This window comes from Oncorhynchus gorbuscha, unplaced genomic scaffold (assembly GCF_021184085.1).
Source record: "Oncorhynchus gorbuscha isolate QuinsamMale2020 ecotype Even-year unplaced genomic scaffold, OgorEven_v1.0 Un_scaffold_167:::fragment_4:::debris, whole genome shotgun sequence".
NCBI classification, from domain to species: Eukaryota; Metazoa; Chordata; class Actinopteri; order Salmoniformes; family Salmonidae; genus Oncorhynchus; species Oncorhynchus gorbuscha.
This window is the reverse complement of record NW_025744846.1, coordinates 4,484-30,000: the sequence shown is the minus strand read 5'-3', so window position 1 is coordinate 30,000 and position 25,517 is coordinate 4,484. Positions and strand designations below refer to the sequence as shown.

At 47.3% G+C, this 25,517-nt stretch overlaps 1 protein-coding gene across 1 annotated transcript in view; it reads left to right on the top strand.

Moving 5' to 3' along the window:
• LOC124017143 (deoxycytidylate deaminase-like) overlaps window positions 1-24,997 on the top strand; it is a gene marked incomplete at its 3' end in the record, with an annotated part of 38,684 nt that extends 13,687 nt beyond the window's left edge. Inside the window, exons 4-5 of the mRNA XM_046332541.1 lie at window positions 9,380-9,496; window positions 24,901-24,997. Coding sequence (XP_046188497.1) covers window positions 9,380-9,496; window positions 24,901-24,997 — 214 coding nt within the window. The remainder of the gene's footprint in view (window positions 1-9,379; window positions 9,497-24,900) is intronic.
• Between the last annotated feature and the right edge of the window lie 520 nt (window positions 24,998-25,517).

Genomic DNA, 25,517 nt, shown 5'->3' with positions numbered 1-25,517 from the left:
GGGACATCACTATAGTACCACAGTCCACTACCAAGTCAATGGTAGGATCTACCTAGGAACATCACTATAGTACCACAGTCCACTACCAAGTATCCTTATGGTAGGATCTACCTAGCAACATCACTATAGTACCACAGTCCACTACCAAGCATCCTTATGGTAGGATCTCCCTAGGGACATCACTATAGTACCACAGTCCACTATCAAGTATCCTTATGGTAGGATCTCCCTAGGGACATCACTATAGTATCACAGTCCACTACCAAGTATCCTTATGGTAGGATCTACCTAGGGACATCACTATAGTACCACAGTCCACTACCAAGTATCCTTATGGTAGGATCTCCCTAGGGACATCACTATAATACCACAGTCCACTATCAAGTATCCTTATGGTAGGATCTCCCTAGGGACATCAGTATAGTACCACAGTCCACTATCAAGTATCCTTATGGTAGGATCTACCTAGGGACATCAGTATCGTACCACAGTCCACTATCAAGTATCCTTATGGTAGGATCTCCCTAGCAACATCCCTATAGTACCACAGTCCACTACCAAGTCAATGGTAAGATCTACCTAGGAACATCGCTATGGTACCACTACCTCCTATCCCTGCGGTAAGATTTACTTTAGTAATATCACCACAATGAGGAACCCTAGGTTAATGTGAAAACTCAACTACGTACACAGAGTGTACAAAACATTAGGAGCATCTTCTTAATATTGAGTTGCACCCCCCCTTTGCAGTCAGAACAGCCTCAATTTGTCGGGGCATGGACTCTACAATGTGTGGAAAGCGTTCCACAGGGATGCTGGCCCATGTTGACTCCAATGCTTCCCGCAATTGTATCAAGTTGTGTGTGGATAAATCCAACAGCGTTGCAGTTGTTGACACAAACCGGTGCGCCTGGTACCTACTACTATACCCCATTCAAAGGCACTTCAATCTTTTGTCTTGCCCATTCACCCTCTGAATGACACAATCCATGTCTCAATTGTCTCGAGGCTTAATTCAAAATCCTTCTTTAACCTGTCTCCTCCCTGTCATCTACACTGATTTGAAGTGGATTTAACAAGTGACATCAATAAGGGATCATTGCTTTCTTTCACCTGATCAGTCTGTTATGGAAAGAGCAGGTGTTCTTAATGTTTTGTATACTCAGTGTATGCTGGTTCCATAACTTGATGTAAGCCAGAACTAGGTTGAAACAGCACAAGCTTTCCTTGAAATACTTGGAGCATTTGAAGGGAATACTAAAGCATTTGAAGGGAATACTAAAGCATTTGAAGGGAATACTAAAGCATTTGAAGGGAATACTAAAGCATTTGAAGGGAATACTAAAGCATTTGAAGGGAATACTAAAGCATTTGAAGGGAATACTAAAGCATTTGAAGGGAAATGAAGGGTTGAACCCAGGCCTGGGCAACATGCCGGCCACTTCAGCAGCTCGTGAACTGTGAACCCCAACTGACATGCTGCTAGGCCATAATCACACTAGCCACTTGAACAGCACTAGCCAGTCCAACATGTGACGTGTGTGCGGCGATCGACTCCTGCCTTCTCACCCCCCGATACCCCTCTCTCTCGCACTCGAGACAGACGCTAGGCTCCATCTGTCTGGGCCTGCCGAGGCAGTCTTTTTTTTCCTTCCTCACAGGACCACATGGTGTGCTTTTTCTCACTCATCTTCACTCTCGTTCTCTCTCTCTCACCTCACCTCGTAGTTGCCTCTCATTACAGTGCACAGCCTCTTTCAAACCAGACAAGCCCTTAACAATAAAAAGTAGCAGGTCATCTGTTGTTACTTAAGGCAGTTTTTTTTTCTTTCTTAACGGGTGAAACAAGCATCGCGCTCAGACAACAGCTGAGGCCAACAAGGAAGAGAGCGACTACTCGGCAGCACAGATGGGGTTTTAATGTAGCACCGGAGATGGAGGCCGGTGCTCTTAACCCCAACGAGCAGGAAGGGAAAGGAGAGAGATGTTTTTTGTGTGCAGTTGTCATGGAAACCAGGTAGTTTGAGGGTGAAATGAGAGCGGATGGCACACGCTGGAAAATACATGTATTTCTTTGAAAACGATAGACTACCTGGATGGAAGATGGAATGCTCTCCTATCTGTTTCTTCTTCTGAGAGCGAGAGAGAGAGAGAGAGCATTTACAGTGAAATGATTCAGTAGCTGTACCTCTGTTCTACAAGGACATCTTGATTCTTGTCTCAGCCCTTGGAAGTCTGAACTAGAAGAAGTGACACAGTTTCACCTGAAGAGGGCGCTGGAGACTACAACTTCCAGTTAGTCTCCTTGCCCTCTCAAAGCTCACAGAGCGAATACACACACACACACACACACACACACACACACACACACACACACACACACACACACACACACACACACACACACACACACACACACACACACACACACACACACACACACACACACACACACACACACACACACACACACACACACACACACAAGCTAGAGGGAACTTGCTACTAGCGTTTTCTCTCCCAACTTCTGATTTTAATGACGATATTAGCTCTGACTCTGGTAACCATGACTGGCATATTTTCAACGTTTCTAGTTGTTGCTGTGAACCAAATGATCAGTGAATATTTTTTGTTGTTGTGTGTGTGTGTGTGTAAACCACATTAGTACTGCAGCTGTGCCTCTTGTACCAGAAGCTATTCTAATCAGGTCCTGATCTATTAAGTGCTCTGGTTGGTTTGAAATGTAGAAAAGTTTGAGTTGTAAGCCTTGAGAGCTCATGATAGGCAACAGGACCAGTGGGGGCAGTTAGTTTGTGAAGTGAAACGATTACATCCCTGGTACATAAGGACTTACTAATCATATGCAATTATAACCTGTTAGAGATACCTAGGGTGGCCGGACGTCCCCGGTTTCCACTGGCAGTCCCAAGTTTTGGTGGCCTGTCCCTTTAAAATGTCCTCGTTGGACCTTTTGTCTAAGAACGTTTGATCGGCGATGCGTTGTAACCATCTCATGAATAACCATGGCCAGAAAGTGTCTCCAACAGCATAGGCTACCAGACTTAGGTAGTTTTTGAATTACTAGATGGGCTAAGATGAAGAACTGGAGGTGTAATCCATTTTGTGTTTTACAATTCAACTATAGCGAAAATTGATAGTTAATTATAGTTCCAAGGCCACTTTTCATTTAAAAAAAATAAAAATTTGCGCGGTTAAACATAAATAAAATTCCCACTTTTTAATTTCCTAAATCCGGTCACCTTTCCTAGGGCTTTTCTTTCAGAGCCATACTTTTTACTGCAATCGCATACAGTATTGAATTGAATTGTTTATATACAGTGTTTTATATACCCACTTTGGGGGAACTGGGGGGGGCCGGGCGCTAGACTATTCTGAATGCTATGGGGACAAGGCCCACTGGGAGAGTTATGGAGGGGGATCCAGGGCTGAGGGCACAGTTGGCAGACTGTGGGCAGCAGATGCCAGCGTGGGAGACTATCAACGGTTGCCATGGCGAGGGTGTGAAGAGGCAAAGCACTAGGAGCTTTTTGTTAATTTTTTTGGGGGGCTGATCTTTTAAACTCTTCCTGACCCTACAAAGTGTGTGTCTCAGATAAATGACTTACAACCTCTATAATATCACAAAATGTTGCATTGTCCCACTTTGTTCAACTAGAGGGAATGTATGATCATACTATAATATACAGAGAAGGACAGTATATTCAACACGATCAATACTGCGTCCACCCTTTTCTAACAGCTCATTCAGAAAACCCTCATCCCTTTAAGCCCAGTAACTATGGTCTCTCTCTGTTCTGTAGATGAAGCATTCTTTAAGTACTGTTATTAAAAAGAGAATGAGAGGAAACCCAACCGCTCCCTTGGCAGTGACTCTCTCTCACAGACACACAGCAAAACTATCCAGGAATGATAGAAACTCGGTCGTCTGCCCGTAACTCTGTTCTGCTTCCGACCCGGGTTCGTTCCTAATGCCTAATTCGTGCCCATTCTTTTCCCTACCAACACACAGGAATAGCCATGTAATTGCTTGAGCCGATGTAGCAAAGTTAACGGCCCTCTATTTGTCTGCTGTGTCGGTCGGCTCTACAGCCTCTCTCCCACTGGCACACTCTTGCTTTTGTTTTTGCTCTCCCTCTTTCTCTCTCCGTCAATCTCTTTTCTCTGCCTTCCCTCCCACCTCCCTCTCTCTAGTCTCCTCAGGGTTGTGGCATCTCTGGCTAGGGGCCAGGCACTCCCTCTGGTGTCCCCTGGCAGCGGAGACAGGATCTATGTTCCAAGTGACACCCTATTCCCTGCATATTGCACTACTTTTGACCAGGGCCTATAGGGAATTGGGTGCACTACTTTTGACCAGGGCCTATAGGGAATTGGGTGCACTACTTTTGACCAGGGCCTATAGGGAATTGGGTGCACTACTTTTGACCAGGGCCTATAGGGAATTGGGTGCACTACTTTTGACCAGGGCCTATAGGGAATTGGGTGCACTACTTTTGACCGGGGCCTATAGGGAATTGGGTGCACTACTTTTGACCAGGGCCTATAGGGAATTGGGTGCACTACTTTTGACCAGGGCCTATAGGGAATTGGGTGCACTACTTTTGACCAGGGCCTATAGGGAATTGGGTGGAATTTGAGAGGCAGACATAATCTAGTGGAGCTTTAGAAGTCACAAGACTCGACAAGCCTGTGGGAATCAGGAAAGACGTGCGACTTAAATCAGGGTGACTGGCTCATAGGCTGCAGTGCCGCAATACTTTGTGCTGCAGTGGTTATATTAGCGCATTTTGTTGTTGTGTGAGTGTGTTGACTCTGGGAGAGAGTCCGAATATCCATAGTTGCTTCCTAAATGGTATGCAGAAAAAAATTGACATTTTTGAAAATCGAGTATAATTTTATTGTCCGGATGTCATACTCATGTTGGCTTTGACAAAAGCTGATCAATTAGGTAAGGGGATGAGCTACCGAAAATCAGCGAATAGAGCGAAACAACACAATGGCGCGTTTTCAGTCGGCGAAAATGTGTTTTATATTATGTGAATTTTTGATTTAAAAAAAAAATCGCGATGGTTTAAATGCCAGGATGTTATACTCATCTCAGTTCTTTATCTAGTGGGATTAGATGCACACTTTCCCACAATGCATTGAATGTGGTGGGCTGCGAGTGACAGGCCCTCTCCAAGTAGCTAAACAACACAACTAGGCTACTTCATTGGGAAGATGCCGAATAGAGAAGTTTCTGCTGCGGTGTTCAAATGTAGTCGAAGTAGATGTTGTTATCCTTAAAATGATTGAGTATTGCATCGTAGGCTACATCTTTGAAAACCTTTTTTTTTTTTTAAGTCAATTTCGGTTTTCTCATTTGAAAAGTTTTTATTTTTCTCTTGGCTTTCTAAACCATCTTTTGGATTTCTGACAATGTCGGCACCAGGGACAAGCCTTAGCAGTCATTCTGATCTCGTTCCCAATGACTGGTGCTTTAGTTTACTATGTTGCTACCCAGCGATTCTGAATTTGCCATACACCCGATTTGAACAGTTAAAGTTTTGGTGTGTCCTAGGCTATTTGATTTATGTTACTCTATGTTACACTTTGGTTTCACTAATAAATGTGTTCAAGTGGAAAATATTTACCTATGGTATAGGTTGAATGTGATGCTCTGCTTATAACCAGCCTGAGTAGGCCTATAACTCCATACCTATTCCATTCAGAGTTTAGAGAAATTAATCGAATTGGAAGAGAGCTATTATCAGGCTGCTTAATGTGATGCATGTCTGTTGAATTTTGAAAAATCCACCCGCACTCGGCCCCGCCCCACCTACTCAACCAGCGGCATACTGCATACTTTTTCTTACTAAACAGTCCGTGCTAAATAGTATGCGACGATGAGTACATGCATTTTGCAGTTTAAGTATGTAGTACGCTAGTGTGTTTTTTTTTACACTTCAATTTTTTTAAGGTGCATGCAAATACAAGGCTCCATGTTGGTTGGCAGGTGGCCAATCTTGACCTCTGACCTCTCAATAGCTTCTCTAATTGGCTACAGTGGTCAGAGAGCACCTAACTGACCATCTGCCAGAACACACACACACACTGACTTGCATGTACACTGCATGTGTACAGTTTCTCTTACCTAATAGCCCAAGGCCTACTACTACTGATATTACAATTGTAGCCTTATAGAAACTTCTACAGGGCTTTATAGGTTGACAGTCCCAACCTTCAATGCACTCCAGTCTATCCTCTCAATTCCAGACCCCTCCCTCTCTGGCGTCCTACAGAAACTCTATACACTATGCCATTGGGTCACTGGCAGCCCAACATCCACATGTAATTGGCTACAGTTGTTCCAGAATATTCCATTCCAACATTCCCAGACAGACTGTAGGTTAGACACATCACTGTTTCATCACAGCATTTTTCTCATGTCCACGGGAACCAGAGAAGGAATCTCCTGAGTTCAGGAGAGAGGGTTCTACAAAAAAAATATGGAAAGTCAAACTAACTGCCCAGTTATTAATTTTTGAAGTAGTTATAGCAGTTTGAGTTGAGACCTGAAGCTTTGTGTGTGTGTGTGTGTGTGTGTGTGTGTGTGTGTGTGTGTGTGTGTGTGTGTGTGTGTGTGTGTGTGTGTGTGTGTGTGTGTGTGTGTGTGTGTGTGTGTGTGTGTGTGTGTGTGTGTGTGTGTGTGTGTGTGTGTGTGGAGATACCTGAAGCTTTAAGGATGTCTCCAGTTAATATGCAGAGGTTAGGGGGGGGTTGCTTAGTTTGGAGGACAGAGAGGGAGAGCGAACCGCTGAAAGTAAATGAGTTGGCGAACCTCCAGACAGCCCTTTTTTACATTCAAAGGATGTAGGTCTATTTCTTCCTCCAGTCCACTTCAGAATAATTGAAAAGGTTTTTAGAGAAACACCCTAGTCTCTCCTGTCTAGTCTCTCCCTACCTCTCTCCAAGCTCTTTCATAAAGATACGTTTATGGTTTTTGCAGATGGGAGTATACTGGGCAACGCATTGTGCATAGCTGTGACGCAGATATGCCCAAGTCTTCTCGTGCTGTTAGCAAAGCTAGGTGACGAATCACTTATTTCCCCTAATCTCTTTCTCTCCCACTCTTTCTGGCCAATGGATCTCTCTCTCTCTCTCTCTCTCTCTCTCTCTCTCTCTCTCTCTCTCTCTCTCTCTCTCTCTCTCTCTCTCTCTCTCTCTCTCTCTCTCTCTCTCTCTCTCTCTCTCTCTCTCTCTCTCTCTCTCTCTCTCTCTCTCTCTCTCTTCTTCCTCGCTCTTACGCTCTCTGCTCTGCATCCTCTTCTCGTTACAAAAATATGAGGTTCTATCTTCAAACACAAGATTTCTTCTTCTCCTCATCCCATCCAGGGGTATCTTAAAAGCCCTCTTAGGGTTGCCACTATCCAGGTCCTTGTCTACATTTGCTGCCCAGGTCGTAGCATGATGCTAGACACAATGTGAAGGGTTTTTCACACAGCGATTTCTTTGTGAAACTGGGTAAAGGAAGAGAGAAAAAACCTCTTTAAAAAAATAAAATGTCTAATCATCTTCAAAGGGAAATAATTGGCCATAATAAAGGCTGTAATATGCAATTACAAGGAACAGCAGTCTTCTTAGCCAAGACCTCTACACACACACACACACACACACACACACACACACACACACACACACACACACACACACACACACACACACACACACACACACACACACACACACACACACACAGCATCGCTCTTGTTCAGAAAGTCTCGCTCATGGTTACTGGGGATAATTGCCCTCTACCTTGGAAGGCCATTCTGGTTTCAAGTAACTCTGCAGCTAATTGGGACCACAAAAGGCTTTTGTGAGGTCCACATTTTTAGTCAATTTTAGGAGCAGTTTTAAAGGGGGGGGGCTGTTGGATCACGCTCACAATCAGTGTTCATTTACGCTATTCACCAGTGACTGTAATGGTAACTACCACTGTTCTAATAGTAACTGAGACCAGTGACTGTAATGGTAAATACCACTGTTCTAATAGTAACTGAGACCAGTGACTGTAATGGTAACTACCACTGTTCTAATAGTAGCTGAGACCAGTGACTGTAATGGTAACTACCACTGTTCTAATAGTAACTGAGACCAGTGACTGTAATGGTAACTACCACTGTTCTAATAGTAACTGAGACCAGTGACTGTAATGGTAACTACCACTGTTCTAATAGTAACTGAGACCAGTGACTGTAATGGTAACTACCACTGTTCTAATAGTAACTGAGACCAGTGACTGTAATGGTAACTACCACTGGTCTAATAGTAACTGAGACCAGTGACTGTAATGGTAACTACCACTGTTCTAATAGTAACTGAGACCAGTGACTAACATTAAACAGTGCTCAGGATAATATCTTATCGTGTTCCCCACCGAATACATGCTGCCATGACAACTGTTTGTCACAAATTCTCCAAGTTAACCATCCCTCGGTTCTCTCTCTCTCTCTCTCTCTCACGAGTTCTGCCTGCTTGCTGTGAGCGCAGTGGACCAACGTGCATGTCGTGCCGTGCCGTGCTCTGATGTTGTGCCAAAGCAAATCTGCCGCAGTAGCGGGTGGCGGCATGGTTGGCTGGCTGGCATGGGGCTAGTGGGGGGGGTATGGTAATCACACTACAGTTTGGGGGTTGGCGGGTGTGCTCTGTAATCAGCCACCGTCGCTGATAGGGGGTAATTCATTTCCCGTAATTAACGTTAGGAAGGAGTCATTTTATGGCTGCCAGGGTGGAGGGGAGAGGAGGCATCTGTTCACTCGCAGTGCATCACTTTCCACTGGACAATGGGAATTAAGGTCTGTATTGAGTCTCAGTGGAATTGCTGAACTAGAATCAGTTTAGCCTTTTTCAGATCAATGAATGAGCTTATATAGACCGGGGGGACCTGATGTTAGACCAGTTAATTTTTTTATGTGGCTGTTGGAACTAGGAAACCTGTATCGTCTGCATATAAATGTCTCTTTTGATTCACTGCCACCCCTGGTGTGTTGACCAGATTTTCACTCTTCCTCCCCTTCTCTCTACCTCCCCCTCTTCTTCCTCCCCCTCTCTCTACCTCCCCCTCTTCTTCCTCCCCCTCTCTCTACCTCCCCCTCTTCTTCCTCCCCCTCTTCTTCCTCCCCCTCTCTCTACCTCCCCCTCTTCTTCCTCCCCCTCTCTCTACCTCCCCCTCTCTCTACCTCCCCCTCTTCTTCCTCCCCCTCTCTCTACCTCCCCCTCTCTCTACCTCCCCCTCTTCTTCCTCCCCCTCTCTCTACCTCCCCCTCTCTCTACCTCCCCCTCTTCTTCCTCCCCCTCTCTCTACCTCCCCTCTCTTCTCCAGTGTGCCATGCGGAGCTGAATGCGATCATGAATAAGAACTCAGCGGACGTGAAGGGCTGTTCCATGTACGTGGCTCTGTTCCCCTGCAACGAGTGTGCCAAGCTCATCATCCAAGCAGGTGGGACCCCCCCCCCCCCCCCCCCCCCCCACACACACACACACACATGCAGATGAGACCCCTTCACCCATCCCTCTGTTCTGTCATTTTGGTTCTCCATTTCCAAACAGGTGAGGCTCCTCCCAACTGTTGCCCTCCCCTCACAACCCGCCTTTGCTTTTCTCCACCCTTCACTTCCTTTTTCATCTCTCTCTTTGTGGTACCTTTTCTCTGCTCCTTTTCATCCTTTCAGGGTCACACACTCCTTCTCCCGCTCCGCACCTTTGGTGTTGTCGTGTTTCTTCTCTCCGCATTCCTTTTTTTATTTTCTTCCTTCGTTCATGCTCTTCCCGTGTTGCACTCCTCCTCCTCTCTTTCTACACCTCTTCTCTCTCACACACACACACACACACACACACACACACACACACACACACACACACACACACACACACACACACACACACACACACACACACACACACACACACACACACACACACACACACACACACACACACACCTCCCTCTCTCGTCCTTGACTCAGCTAGTCACAGCGAGACGCCTCTCCTCTTCTTCCACTAAACACATCACCTCTTTCCTATATTTTCTCCCTCTATACATCCCGGTTGACAACCACAAAGCATGTCAGTTTAGCTCACATTGTGTTTAGCCTAAGTGCCATACAGTGTTCCCTCTGTGCAGTATGAGTTATGCAGGTATTAGACTGGCGCTGATAGATGGGCAGACCACACGGCGACCACACGGCGACCACACGGCGATTGGGCAACATATTCTCAGCAGTGGTTTTTTTTTGGGTGCGTTTTGATTACCGTCGACGTCGCACATGCGTGTGCCGTGGTACGGTCTGTGTGCCGTGGTACGGTCTGTGTGCCGTGGTACGGTCTGTGTGCCGTGGTACGGTCTGTTAGACAGAATGCTCGGCGAGGGAGCAACGTGACACTGGGGATTGGGGATGACCCCCCCCCTCCCCTCCAACATGGAACAAGGTTTCAAGGGGGGTGGTGCAACCCGTACCCTTACCCCTCTTGTTGCTCCCACCCCACTTACGATAGGAAACATTATTATACTCCGCAACCTTTTTCAAACATAGCAACACGAACGGCAAGCACAGCTTTTTTTCCCTCTTTCGATCCTTCTCCTTCGCTGCTTTCTGCCCTCCCTCAAAAAATGTTCCTTCCCCCGTTATCTTCCCACAACCCCCTGCTGTTGCTCCTTAGGCAAGAGGCCCTCCTGGAGCTGAACACTGAAGTGAGGCACACACACACTCTCAACTCTTACACACACACACACTCTCAACTCCTACACACACACACACACAGAGCTATATATACTGACATGTATGCAGGCATGCATACACACACTCATAGTTCCGACACACTCCTACACACACTATTTCACTCTGATCACAAATGGGTCTTGCCAGGCCCTCTTCTCTTCCCGGCACAGTGGGGTGTAAGCTCCATCTCCAGGCTCCTACTTCATTAAGGAGGGAGTTTATACACACACAGACACACACACACACACACTTTATGTTCACCTGCACCTTCAAGAGGAGAGAAGGAAACTGAACAGCAACAAGCCAACCTAATTTGTGATGCAGTTTCAACCTGGCTTGTCAAACGCTTAGCAACAAGTACCATGTTTCACAAAGGTGGCGTGTGATGACTTTTCACTCCGCCCCGCCACTAGAAAAATCTATTTTTCCCCTCTGCTTCTCTCTTACTAATTCTCTTTCTCTCGCTCTCTCACTTTCTCATATCTATCCTTCTCACTGTCATAACAGCATGATGAGAATCAGAGGGTTTAACAATAGATGTGTTTGCTATTTACCGTGAAACGTGTCAGTGAATCCGATAGGCCTACGGAAGGCCGTTGGGCTCAATTCCACAGCGCTCCTTAGCGCTGCACCTGTTCGTCTGGTTTTAATCTCTCACTCTAGAAATGGGCTTATTTCCATTCAGCCTTGATTACAACTTCTCCATGTGTGGGGTCAAAGAGTGCGTTTGAACCTCAACCTAGGGAATAGGTTAAAGTATGGTCTGAGCGAGTGGGCCGCGCTCTCGCTCTCTCTGTGTGTGTGTGTGTGTGCGCCGCTCTGTCCGGTCGTTTGTGTGTTTAATAAATGCGCCTCATGTACCGACGAACAGAACGGCTCAGCTCTCTAAGAACGGGAAGGGATCCTCCGAGTCCTTTAAAAAAAAAAAAGTTTAATTAAGTAACGCTTGCAAGGCCTTGAACGGTAGCCTCTCGGCCCCTCAACGTGTGTGTGCGTGCCTTGAACGAAACCCTCTTGGCCTCTCAATACACAGGCTCTTCAGGTGAGAGATGGTGGGGGAAAAGAGGTCTACTCTTCTGGCTTTAGGGGGCACTGTGGTCTTCTCATTCTCACCACTCCCCCTTCGTTTCCTCTCGGTCTCCAGCAGGCCACCCATTCAATCAACGTTTGAACAAATCTCTCAGTTGGCCTTTTATTTTTGGACTGGAGTTCAAATGAGTTGCGCTGCTTCTCAGTAACCGTGTGGAGCCACCCAGAACTCTCTCTCTCCAATCTCTTTCCACCTTTTTATCGTTCGCTTTTCTATTTCAATCATTCTGTTTTTCTCCCATTTTCACTGGCACACTTTTATTCACCCAATTACTTACTTTGACTCACTCCTCTCTCCCCTTTCCTCCCCTTCCCCCTCTCTCTCCACCCCCCCCCCCCCCCCGTTACCAGACGGTTAATAGTACGTAACCGTCTTGTTATTTACACTATAAATCCTCAAACCAGCCTCCTATTATATTCTCAGCCGGTCTCAGTTCTAATGTGAAAAAGCTGCTGCTGCGGTCCGGCCTGACTCCCACGCTGGCAGCGCTGCGGTCCGGCCTGACTCCCACGCTGGCAGCGCTGCGGTCCGGCCTGACTCCCACGCTGGCATCGCTGCGATCCGGCCTGACTCCCACGCTGGCAGGGCTGCGGTCCGGCCTGACTCCCACGCTGGCAGCGCTGCGGTCCGGCCTGACTCCCACGCTGGCAGCGCTGCGGTCCGGCCTGGAGGGCTGCGGTCCGGCCTCCCACGCTGGCAGCGCTGCGGTCCGGCCTGACTCCCACGCTGGCAGCGCTGCGGTCCGGCGGCCTGACTCCCACGCTGGCAGCGCTGCGGTCCGGCCTGACTCCCACGCTGGCAGCGCTGCGGTCCGGCCTGACTCCCACGCTGGCAGCGCTGCGGTCCGGCCTGACTCCCACGCTGGCAGCGCTGCGGTCCGGCCTGACTCCCACGCTGGCAGCGCTGCGGTCCGGCCTGACTCCCACGCTGGCAGCGCTGCGGTCCGGCCTGACTCCCACGCTGGCAGCGCTGCGGTCCAGGCCTGACTCCCACGCTGGCAGCGCTGCGCCTGACTCCCACGCTGGCCTGCTCCGGCCCTCCCACGCTGGCAGCGCTGCGGTCCGGCCTGCTCCCACGCTGGCAGCGCTGCGGTCCGGCCTGACTCCCACGCTGGCAGCGCTGCGGTCCGGCCTGACTCCCACGCTGGCAGCGCTGTTACGTCTTTAATACTGAGAGCTGTGTTGGTGTCGCGCGCCAAACTATTTCTCCTCAGCTCAGTCATGCGTTGGTGCATTTAGCTTTAACGCCTCAGTATGTATTTTGAATTGAGGAGTCATTATCCATCTTAAGATCGTTGTACAGAAAATGAAGAATGTGTGTGTTGACGAGCGGGAGGCACTGTCCTAACACCTAGCAGGCTATCCGTCCTCTGAGTCTACGTAGCGAATTCACTGGTTGCCCCTCTTCACCCCTCTCCTCCCAGCAGCCTCGCTCCCATTGTATTCCCATGAGCTAATCTGGAGGCCTTTTGTTGCTTTCCTAACCCCATTGGAATGTTCCTCCATAGTGTGTGTCCCTCTCCTGTTTATCACTGGCTCATTACAAGACCTGCTATTGTAAGTTGAAAAAAAAAAAAATCAAATAACATTTTATTTGCCAAATACAACTGTTCTGGACTTAACTGTGAAATGCTTGCTTACAACTCCTCACAACAATGCAGAGTTTAAAAATAAAATGGTAACGAGGAATAAAATACACAAGAATGGAGCTATATACAGTTATAGACAGTCTGAAGTTTACATACACCTTAGCCAAATGCATTTAAACTCTGTTTTTCACAATTCCTGACATTCAATCCTAGTAGAAATTCCCTGTTTTAGGTCAGTTAGGATCACCACTTTATTTTAAGAATGTGAAATGTCAGAATAATAGTAGAGAGAATGATTTCTTTCTTTCATCACATTCCCAGGGGGTCAGAAGTTTACATACACTCAATTAGTATTTGGTGGCATTGTCTTTAAATTGTTTAACTTGGGTCAAATGTTTCAGGTAGCCTTCCATAAGCTTCCCACAATAAGTTGGGTGAATTTTGGCCCATTCCTCCTGACAGAGCTGGTGTAACTGGGTCAGGTTTGTAGGCCTCCTTGCTCACACACGCTTTTTCAGTTCTGCCCAAAAGTGTTCTATAGGATTGAGGTCAGGGCTTTGTGATGGCCACTCCAATACCTTGACTTTGTTGTCCTTAAGCCATTTTGCCACAACTTTGGAAGTATGCTTGGGGTCATTGTCCATTTGGAGACTCATTTGCAACCAAGCTTTAACTTCCTGACTGATGTTGCTTCAATATATCCACATAATTTTCCTGACTCATGATGTCATCTATTTTGTGAAGTGCACCAGTCTCTCCTGCAGGAAAGCACCCCCACAACATGATGCTGCCACCCCTGTGCTTGACGTTTGGGATGGTGTTCTTCAGCTTGCAAGCATTACCCTTTTTTCCTCCAAACATAAAGATGGTCTTTATGGACAAACAGTTTATTTGTTGTTTCATCAGACCAGAGGACATTTCTCCAAAAAGTACGATCTTTGTCCCCATTTGCAGTTGCAAACCATAGTCTGGCTTTTTTATTGTGGTTATGGAGCAGTGGCTTCTTCCTTGCTGACTCGTTTAACTGTGGATATACATACTTTTCTACCTGTTTCCTCCAGCATCTTCACAAGGTCCTTGTTCTGGGATTGATTTGCACTTTTCGCACCAAAGTAAGTTAATCTCTAGAAGACAGAACTCGTCTCCTTCCTGAGTGGTATGATGGCTGCGTGGTCCCATGGTGTTTATACTTGCGTACTATTGTTTGTACAGATGAACGAGGCGTTTGGAAATTGCCCCCAAGGATGAACCAGACTTGTGGAGGTCTACAATTTTTTGGGCTGATTTCGTTAAGGGGGATTTTCCTATTATGTCAAGCAAAGAGGCACTGAGTTTGAAAGTAGGCCTTGAAATACATCCACAGGTACACCTCCAATTGTCTAATTGATATCATTTGAGTCATTCAGAAGCTTCTAAAGTAATTACATTTTCTGGAATTTTCCAAGCTGTTTAAAAGCACAGTCTACTTAATGTATGTGAACTTCTGACCCACTGGCATTGTGATAGTGAAATAATCTATAAACAATTGTTGAAAAAATGACTTGTGTCCTGCACAAAGTAGATGTCCTTACCGACTTGTCACAACTAGTTTGTTACCAAGAAATCTGTGGAGTGGTTGAAAAACGAGTTTTAATGACTCCAACCTAAGTGTATGTAAACTTCCGACTTCAACTGATTTGGCTGTTGATGACAGGTGTATAAAATCAAGAACACAGCCATGCAATCTCCACAGCCCATTGGCAGTAGAATGGCCTTACTGAAGAGCTCAGTGACTTTCAACGTGGCAAGTCAGTTTGTCAAATTTCTGCCCTGGTAGAGCTGCCCCGGTCAACTGTAAGTGCTGTTATTGTGAAGTGGAAATGTCTAGGAGCAACAACAGCTCAGCCACAAAGTGGTAGGCCGCACAAGCTCACAGAACGGGACTGCTGAAGCTCGTAGCGCGTAAATATCGTCTATCCTCAGTTGCAACACTCACTACAGAGTTCCAAACTGCCTCTGGAAGCAACCTCAGCACAATGACTGTTTTGTCGAGAGCTTAATGAAATGGGTTTCCATGGCCGAGCAGACGCACACAAGCCTAAGATCCCATGCGTTGACTGGAGTGGTGTAAAGCTCGACGCTGTTGGAGCAATGGAAACTCGTTCTCTGGAGTGATGAATCTCGCTTCACCATCTGTCAGTCTGACGGACAAATCTGGGTTTGGGGGATGAAAGGAGAACGCTACCTGCCCAAATGCAGTGCCAACTGTGAAGTTTGGTGGAGGAGGAATAATGTTCTGGGGCTGTTTCATGGTTCAGGCTAGGCCCCTTAGTTCTAGTGAAGGCATATCTTATCGCTACAGCATACATTCTGTGCTTCCAACTTTGGGGCAACATTTTGAGGAAGGCCCTCTCCTGTTTCAGGTCCATACAGAAATGGTTTGTCGAGATCGGTGTGGAAGATTTTGACTGGCCTGCACAGAGCCCTGACCTAAACCCCATCAACCACCGTTTGGGATGAATTGGAACGCCGACTGTGAGCCACACTTAATCGCCCAACATCAGTACCCAAACTCACTAATGCTCGTTTCTGAATGGAAACAAGTCCCTGCCTCAATGTTCCAACATCTAGTGGAAAGCCTTCCCAGAAGAGTGGAGGCTGTTATAGCAGCAAACGGGGACCAACACCACATTTGTGGACACGATTTTGGAACTAAATGTTTGACGAGCAGGTGTCCACACATTTTTGGTCATGTAGTGTATATACATTAAGGCAGGGTGAAGTGGCTTCAGGATAAATAATACAATAAGGAAAAGCGTAGCAGTAGCTTTCCGCTAGATGTTTATTTATTTTGACATCATTTGTGTGTGCGTGTGTGTGTGTGTGTGTGTGTGTGTGTGTGTGTGTGTGTGTGTGTGTGTGTGTGTGTGTGTGTGTGTGTGTGTGTGTGTGTGTGTGTGTGTGTGTGTGTGTGTGTGTGTGTGTGTGTGTGTGTGTGTGTGTGTGTGTGTGTATACACTGTTCTCTCCCTGACAAAGACTGACCAGGTGAAAGCTACAATAACTTATTGATGTCACTTGTTAAATCCACTCGGTAGATGAAAGTTAGGAGTCTGGTTAAATAATTATTTTTAAGCCTTGAGACATTTGAGATGTACCATTCGGGGGGGGAACAGTTTAAAGTCTCCGCCCACCAGAAATGTTTCTTCTGGGTGAGCAGTTTCTGTTTATGGCCCCATACAGTTTGACAGCTGTGATAATTACAAATTAGAACTCTCTTGGTAGGTCAAAGGGTCTGCAGCTTACAATGACCATATACCAGGTGAGCAAAAGATCGAGATTTCCTTCACACTTGAAGCAGCAGAACCAGTTACTTTTGAAAAGTTACGTTTCAGTAAGACTCATAATGTTGCAGCTTTTCAAGTCTCTCTGATAGGAGACTCGAACGGAGCTCATCCATGTTATTCTCAAGTGATTTGCCAGTCGAACGGAAGGGAGCGCCGTTCGGTTTTCACTTCGCCTCAATTTCACCAGGACTCCACCTCGTCTCCCACGTCTATGCCTGCTGCGTTTTGGTAGCCCACAGAAACAAAGGAACAGGGTTCGGTATGAACAGTGGAACAGCTGAGTCGGAGTTGAAGTCAAAATCTAGGCTAGTAGCTGTCGATCTGATGTCCAGAAGTGCTTCGGCAGTCATGTGTGGCAATAATATGAACTTTCTGTACAAAAAAAGGTAAAGATAATCACGGTATAAGTCACTATATAGTAAAGTTGGGTTGGAACTCGTAAGATGATGCCCGTCCTTCCACTTTAGCCATAACGAGAGGCCGCTTTCTTCCTCACTTCAGATTTCCCTTGCCTTTTCTCTCTCTTCTCTCTTTCTCATTTGGTCTCTCTACTGCCACGTATTAGCTCCCCCCCTCTCTCCTCTGGTCTCTCTACTGCCACGTATTAGCCCCCCTCTCTCCTCTGGTCTCTCTACTGCCACATATTAGCTCCCCCCTCTCTCCTCTGGTCTCTCTACTGCCACGTATTAGCCCCCCCTCTCTCCTCTGGTCTCTCTACTGCCACGTATTAGCTCCCCCCTCTCTCCTCTGGTCTCTCTACTGCCACGTATTAGCCCCCCTCTCTCCTCTGGTCTCTCTACTGCCACGTATTAGCCCCCCTCTCTCCTCTGGTCTCTCTACTGCCACGTATTAGCTCCCCCTCTCTCCTCTGGTCTCTCTACTGCCACGTATTAGCCCCCCTCTCTCCTCTGGTCTCTCTACTGCCACGTATTAGCCCCCCTCTCTCCTCTGGTCTCTCTACTGCCACGTATTAGCCCCCCTCTCTCCTCTGGTCTCTCTACTGCCACGTAGCCCCCTCTCTCCTCTAGTCTCCCCCCTCTCTCCTCTGGTCTCTCTACTGCCACGTATTAGCCCCCCTCTCTCCTCTGGTCTCTCTACTGCCACGTATTAGCCCCCCTCTCTCCTCTGGTCTCTCTACTGCCACGTATTAGCCCTCTCTCCTCTGGTCTCTCTACTGCCACGTATTAGCCCCCCCCCCCCCCCCTCTCTCCTCTGGTCTCTCTACTGCCACGTATTAGCCCTCTCTCCTCCCCCCTCTCTCTCCTCTGGTCTCTCTACTGCCACGTATTAGCCCCCTCTCTCCTCTGGTCTCTCTACTGCCACGTATTAGCCCTCTCTCCTCTGGTCTCTCTACTGCCACGTATTAGCCCCCCTCTCTCCTCTGGTCTCTCTACTGCCACGTATTAGCCCCCTCTCTCCTCTGGTCTCTCTACTGCCACGTATTAGCCCCCTCCCCCCTCTCTCCTCTGGTCTCTCTACTGCCACGTATTAGCCCTCTCTCCTCTGGTCTCTACTGCCACGTATTAGCCCCCCTCTCCTCTGGTCTCTCTACTGCCACGTATTAGCCCTCTCTCCTCTGGTCTCTCTACTGCCACGTATTAGCCCCCCTCTCTCCTCTGGTCTCTCTACTGCCACGTATTAGCCCCCCTCTCTCCTCTGGTCTCTCTACTGCCACGTATTAGCCCCCCCCTCTCTCCTCTGGTCTCTCTACTGCCACGTATTAGCCCCCCTCTCCCCGCCTCTTTTCTGTTACTTTCCTTGTCTGATATTCCTCTCTTTTCCTCGCTCTCTCCTTCACTCTTTTCTTTTCTGGTCAAAAGGATGCGTAAAACATGGATTTATGGGAGCCTCCTCAGTCTATTGGGCTTGGACTGACTCCCCAGCGCCTGCCTGCCATCCTTCTCTGCCATCTTGTCACTTTGGGCTCACGCTGGCGAGGGGCCGAGCATGTCTGTCACAGGCACACGCTCTCAGGCATTCACCCGCACACACACAACGCTCTCAGGCATTCACCCGCACACACACACAAACTCTCTGTGTCTGTCACCAACTTCCACTGGAGTGGGCTAATTTGAAATGTTCCAAAGTTTTAGTCTGGTCCCAAATGGCTAGCTACCCTACCCTCCTCCCTATCTTCTGAGTTACTGATGCTGCCCTCCCGTCCACTTAAGTCACTGTTGTGGAACGTTCCAGAATGTTGCGTTTTTTTACAACACAAACTGCCTCTGAGTTTACCATCCCATTCATGACTGGTCACTAGTATTCCAATGTTACTGGTTAGTTACATAACAACAATATCAAATAACATTTGATTTGTCACGTGTTTAAAGTTGTCATCAAGGCAAAGGGTGGCTACTTTGAAGAATCTATAATATAAAATATATTTTGATTGTTAGCACAGTTTTCAGCTGTGCTAACATACTAAAGGGTTTTCTAATGATAAATTAGCCCTTTAAAATGATACACTTGGATTAGCTAACACAACGTGGCTTTGGAACACAGGAGTAATGGTTGCTGATAATGGGCCTCTGTACGCCTATGTAGATATTCCATAAAAATCTGCCATTTCCAGCTACAATAGTCATTTACAATGTCTGCACTGTATTTCTGATCAATTTGATGTTATTTTAATGGGCAAAAAATTAGCTTTTCTTTCAAAAACAATGACATTTCTAAGTGACCCCAAACTTTTGAATGTGTGTGTGTGTGAGAGAGAGAGAGATATGTATATACACATACATGCATGCATACATGCATAGATAAACTCAGCTAAAATAGAAACGTCCTCTCGCTGTCAACTGCGTTTATTGGAATAATAAACTGAATAATGTGCCCCTGAACAGGGGGGGGGGGTCAAAAGTAAGTCGGTATCTGCTGTGGCCACCAGCTGCATTAAGTACTGCAGTGCATCATCTCCTCATGGACTGCACCAGATATCCCAGTTCTTGCTGTGGAATGTTACTCCACTCTTCCACCAAGGCACCTGCAAGTTCCCAGACATTTCTGGGGCGGGAATGGCCCTAGCCCTCACCCTCCGATCCATCAGGTCCCTGGCGCATTCAGTGGGATTGAAATCCGGGCTCTTCGCTGGCCATGGCAGAACACTGACATTCCTGTCTTGCAGGAAATCACGCACAGAACGAGCAGTATGACTAGTGGCATCATCATGCTGGAGGGTCATGTCAGGATGAGCGTGCAGGAAGGGTATCACATGAGGGGGGAGGATGTCTTCCATGTAATGCACAGTGTTGAGATTGCCTGCAATGACAAACTCAGTCCAATGATGCTGTGACACACCACCACACTGCCTTACAACAGACCTGCAAGCTCTCAGTCCAGCCTCTCAGCCTATTGCGGACAGTCTGAGCACTAATGGAGGGATTGTGCATTCTTGGTGTAACTCGGGACAGTTGTTGTTGCCATCCTGTCCCGCAGGTGTGATGTTCGGATGTACCGATCCTGTGCAGGTGTTGTTACACGTTGTCTGCCACTGCGAGGACGATCAGTTGTTCGTCCTGTCTCCCTGTAGCTCTGTCCTAGGCGTCTCACAGTACGGACATTGTAATTTATTGCCCTGGCCACATCTGCAGTCCTCATACCTCTTTGCAGCATGCCTAAGGCACATTCATGCAGATGAGCAGGGACCCTGGGCATCTTTCTTTTGGTGTTTTTCAGAGTCAGTAGAAAGGCCTCTTTAGTGTCCTAAGTTTTCAGAACTGTGACCTTAATTGCCTACCGTCTGTAAGCTGTCAGTGTCTTAACGAACGTTCTACAGGTGCATGTTCATTAAATGTTTATGGTTCATTGAACAATCATGGGAAACAGTGTTTAAACCATTTGCAATGAAGATCTGTGAAGTTTAGATTTTTACCAATTATCTTTGAAAGCCAGGGTCCTGAAAAAGTGACGTTTCTATTTTTGCAGAGTTTGCATACATACGTTTTTGAGCTGCAATATCTTTGTTAGTCTGCATAGAGTCGGGTGCATAATGGGGTTCGATGCAGATACTCAGGGTAACCATTCAATTAACTATTTAGCATTCTTATGGCTTGGGGGTAGAAGCTGCCTCGGAGCCTGTTGGTCCGAGATTTGATGATCCGGTGACATTTGCCGGATGGTAGCAGAGTGAACAGTTTATTGTTTTAGTATTTGGCAATTTGGGGCCTTCCTTTGACACCGCCTGGTCTAGAGATCCTGGATGGCAGGGAGCAAGGCCTCAGTGATGTACTGGGTAGTCCGCACCATGCTCTGAGGTCGATTATCAGTTCAAATGTATTGTTTCTCAGTCTTCAATCTATAAAATGTGTTTTCTTTATTGCTAGTCTGTCGTCTTGGCAACGGGTAGAGATGGATAAAGGGCTATTTCTGTTTTTACAGACATGATAAATGATACATTGTGCCGTGCAGGCCTTCTACAGTAGCATCGGTTTTCTAAAGGTCGTGGATGTGCATATCACCTTCAGTATACTTCACAAAAATCTGTCCCAGACATAGAGAAAACAAATGTGCTTTATTTTAAAGATATTTTCCTTTTACGTTTTATATTTAAAATATGGATCTGTTTTCCTCTGTTGCTTCACTATAGATCAGTGGAAATAAGTTGTGGTGGGTGATTTTTCAATAGTACATTCCGCACCTCCTTTTCTAACATGACTACTACTGGCGTCTCAAGCTGTCAGACTCAGAACCCCGTCTAGGAACATCTGATCTCTGTATTTCTTTTGTCCGTATTTGGACAGCACACGGGGACACAAGCATTTCGCTACACTCGCATTAACATCTGCTAACCATGTGTATGTGACAAATAAAATTTGATTTGATTTGACAGGGAGACCGATAGTAGAAGCATAGGCAGAAGGTGGCTGAGACTGGGCTGCCCACTGCTACTTGACCAGATTCTGACACTCACAACCTCATCTCTATGGTCGTAAAGCAAACCTCCCATTACACCCCCCCCCCCCATCTTGGCTCTGAAGGATGTGTTTTAGAAGGACTAGATTAATTTCATCCCATTCGCTTTTTAAATGATGTGTATCGGCTACCGTACGCTAGACTACAGCTCCTGTCCTTGGTGACTTGTAAATCTCCCCGTTTGGTGCAGAAGGTTATGTGAAACGGTGTCTGTCTCAAGCAGTGCGGATGTCGAGTCTTTTCTCTCTTGGGAGCAACGCTTTCAAACAGAAACACGCACCACTTCTCCATGCTGCAGCCTGTTAACTCCAGGCTGTTGGTTGGGCTGATCTTGGATCCTCTAGAGGCTTTTCCTTCTTATTAGAGCCGTGAGGCAGCGAAGCCCCACTTCATAAGCACTGCACCCCCAAACGACCATATCTCGGCCCACAGAACACACACACAGCCCGCGCCTTCCTTACACACATCAAAACGAATTTCCCAGTTGCCCAATTACATAGTAAGGACATCACACACACACACACACATTTCTCTGCCAAAATAAACAAGTGTAATTTCAAGCCATCTCCCTGATTTGCCCCTCTGTGCTACTTAAAGAGTCCTGGTGGTCTGACAGCATGAGCAACACCTACTGCTGGAGCACACAGACACCCTGTGGCCCTCACCATCACCACCACCAATCATTATTCCCCTTCCATCACACCCCAGCGGAGTCAGCCAAGCGCGAATGCCAAATCCTGCAGAGCTAGGCAATATTGACAGTCCATTGTGTGTGCATTTTTATTCATGGTTTGTTTATTGGCTATACATTTGGAACACTGGCATTATCCCTGTTCAGACTGCTACCATATGCAAACTCACACCCGGACATTACTTCAATAAGTAAGTTTGATTCAATGTTTTATTTATTTGTTGCGGTTATTTATTTTTTGCGGGGAAAAGTTTTTTTATTTTTTAAAAATCCCCTTTTCTCCCCAATTTCATGGTATCCAATTGTTTTCAGTAGCTACTATCTTGTCTCATCGCTACAACTCCCGTACGGGCTCGGAAGAGACGACGTTCGAAAGCCATGCGTCCTCCGATACACAACCCAACCAAGCCGCACTGCTTCTTAACACAGCGCGCATCCAACCCGGGTTGGATGCGCGCTGTGCGGCTGGCTTCCGGGTTGGATGCGCGCTGTGTCAAGAAGCAGACAATGTGTCGGAGGAAACACCGTGCACCTGGCAACCTTGGTTAGTGTGCACTGCGCCCGGCCCGCCACAGGGGTCGCTGGTGCGCGATGAGACAAGGATATCCCTACCGGCCAAGCCCTCCCTAACCCGGACGATCCTAGGCCATTTGTGCGTCGCCTCACGGACCTCCCGGTCGCGGAGTTGCGAACCCACGGTCTCTGGTGACACAGCTGGCGCTGCAGTACAGCGCCCTTAACCACTGCGCCACCCGGGAGGCCCTTCTTCCATTGTTTTCTTTGCGGTGTTCAAGTTCTTCCCAAGAATGTCATAGGTGGGTTTTTTGTTTTTAAGGACGTAGATTCACACTCATTTCATCTGTGCTTTTCCAAGCCAATACACTTGGGAATAATGATAATACCTTATATGCAAATCCAAATATCAGAGATATTATTTTCAGCGGGTGATTTACGAAGAAAGGAACGCGCCCACGTACTGCCTCTGCACTCTGTGGCCTTCTACGGCTGCAAACAATCCGACCACAAAGCTCTTTGTTACTTCCACTTGGGAGAAGCGACGCTTTGTGCGTTTTGATCTATTTATCTGATCCATTGTTAGGCCAGGGAACGCCGCTGCACACATTCAGATATGCTTTTGTTGTTTTTCGTACATATTTATCCGCTGCTAATGTTTCTTTTGATTAGTCGTCTGTGTCGTTGTGGTGAAGAAAGCTTTGCTCTTGTAGTCGTTCAGACCAGTGTTTGTTAATCTGCACTACACACCTGATTCCACGAGTAAAAGGTTTGACGCCGAGTGGCATCAGGTGTGTAGTGTTAGGGAAAACACACCCTGGATTACCAGGACCAGACATAACGACCTCTGCTCTACTGTGATTAGTTAGATTTCAGTAGCGCCACATGCTGGCCTTTCCCTCCTGTTAACATCAGTGATCAGAGTAGTAACTGTACAGCTACTGGTGTGATACGAAGTGAAGAGAATATGCTGAGCATAACAGTCCAGTCCATACCAGGGGAGTGGATATTATCACCACTGTCTAGCCTGTCTTTCACTCCCTGTATAGATAGTGCCGCTAACAGTAACACCACCAGCCAGCCCTATAGTCCGTCGCTCTTTATCTACTGTGGTGAATAGAATTCACTCTGCGTGGTCTCCCCTCAGCGGATCACAGGATAAATACCGGTTCTCTCACAGTTTCCCGCAGATGAAACTGTCCGATAATACAGGGCAGGTGAGACTGGGAAGCCATGCTGGGTAACGCTGAGCCAGATTGAGCCAGCGGCTCCTAAAGCTCTGATGATGCGGGGAAGATATCAGGCGGGCCCAGCACAGAGCCATGGGGGACAACCAATCCTATCTCTGCAGTTTAGGGGGGTTTCAGTGGGGTGTTGGCAGATAAGGCGGGCACCCGCTGTATGTGACCTTTTTGCCAGAGTGATATTGTGTGTGTGTATATTGTGTTTGTGTAGGGAGCCGAGGACCTCCCATGCATGATGGTATGGTAGATATACTAATCGAGCCAGGCCCTGTTGTATACCGCTTAGGCTCACACACACACACACACACACACACACACACACACACACACACACACACACACACACACACACACACACACACACACACACACACACACACACACACACACACACACACACACACACACACACACACACACACACACACACACACACACACACACACACACACCTCCATTAAGCGGGAAGGGGGTGCTTTTAAAGATGACAGCTGGGGTTGGTAGATTTCCTGCTTCGTCTTTAGTTCTCGGTATTGGACTCTGCCTGCTGTTGAGGGTTTATCGACCTCCCCCATACAGTACACACACTCAATTGCACCCCTCCTCCCTCTCCACTCCGCAGGGTTTACTGACACCTCCCTCCCTCCCTTAGTCACCACTCACCATCATCCCGAGCCTGTCCGATAGATAATTGACTGTCTCTCCCTCTATTTTCCCCTCCATCCATCCCTCCCTCTTTCCCCTCGCTGTCTCTTACCTACAGGTATAAAGGACGTGATTTATTTGTCAGACAAGTACCACGACATCCCTGAAATGACTGCCTCCAGACGGCTGCTTAACTTGGCAGGGATCCAATACAAGTGAGTCTCCTGAGCGGCCGTGTGTGTGTGTGTGTGTGTGTGTGTGTGTGTGTGTGTGTGTGTGTGTGTGTGTGTGTGTGTGTGTGTGTGTGTGTGTGTGTGTGTGTGTAATGCTCCTGGATGGAGGGAAGGGGAGTGTGGATGACTTAATTGACATCTGCCAGCCAGAGAGGGCTGACAGTTCTGTGAGAAGAGGTTCCAAACAAACAGGGTTGGAGCTTAGATGGCGTTCCCCTCGGGGTTACACACGTGTGTTTTTGAACCTGTATACATGCGTGTAGGGGGGGTGGGGGGGGTTTAGTGCCTGGATATGAGGGTTGTTTCAGGGGTGTAAACCCTACCCACTAATGACCTATCCTGGGACTACTGGGGGGGTCAGCAGTGCCAGACTGCACCAGACCCCATACAGCCTACAACTAACTACCTGCTGCCAATCTGCTCTCACAAACAACACCGGATTGAGTGGGGGGGTGTGAGTGTGTGGAAAGAGGTGTGATGAAAAGAGCAGATAGATATTTTG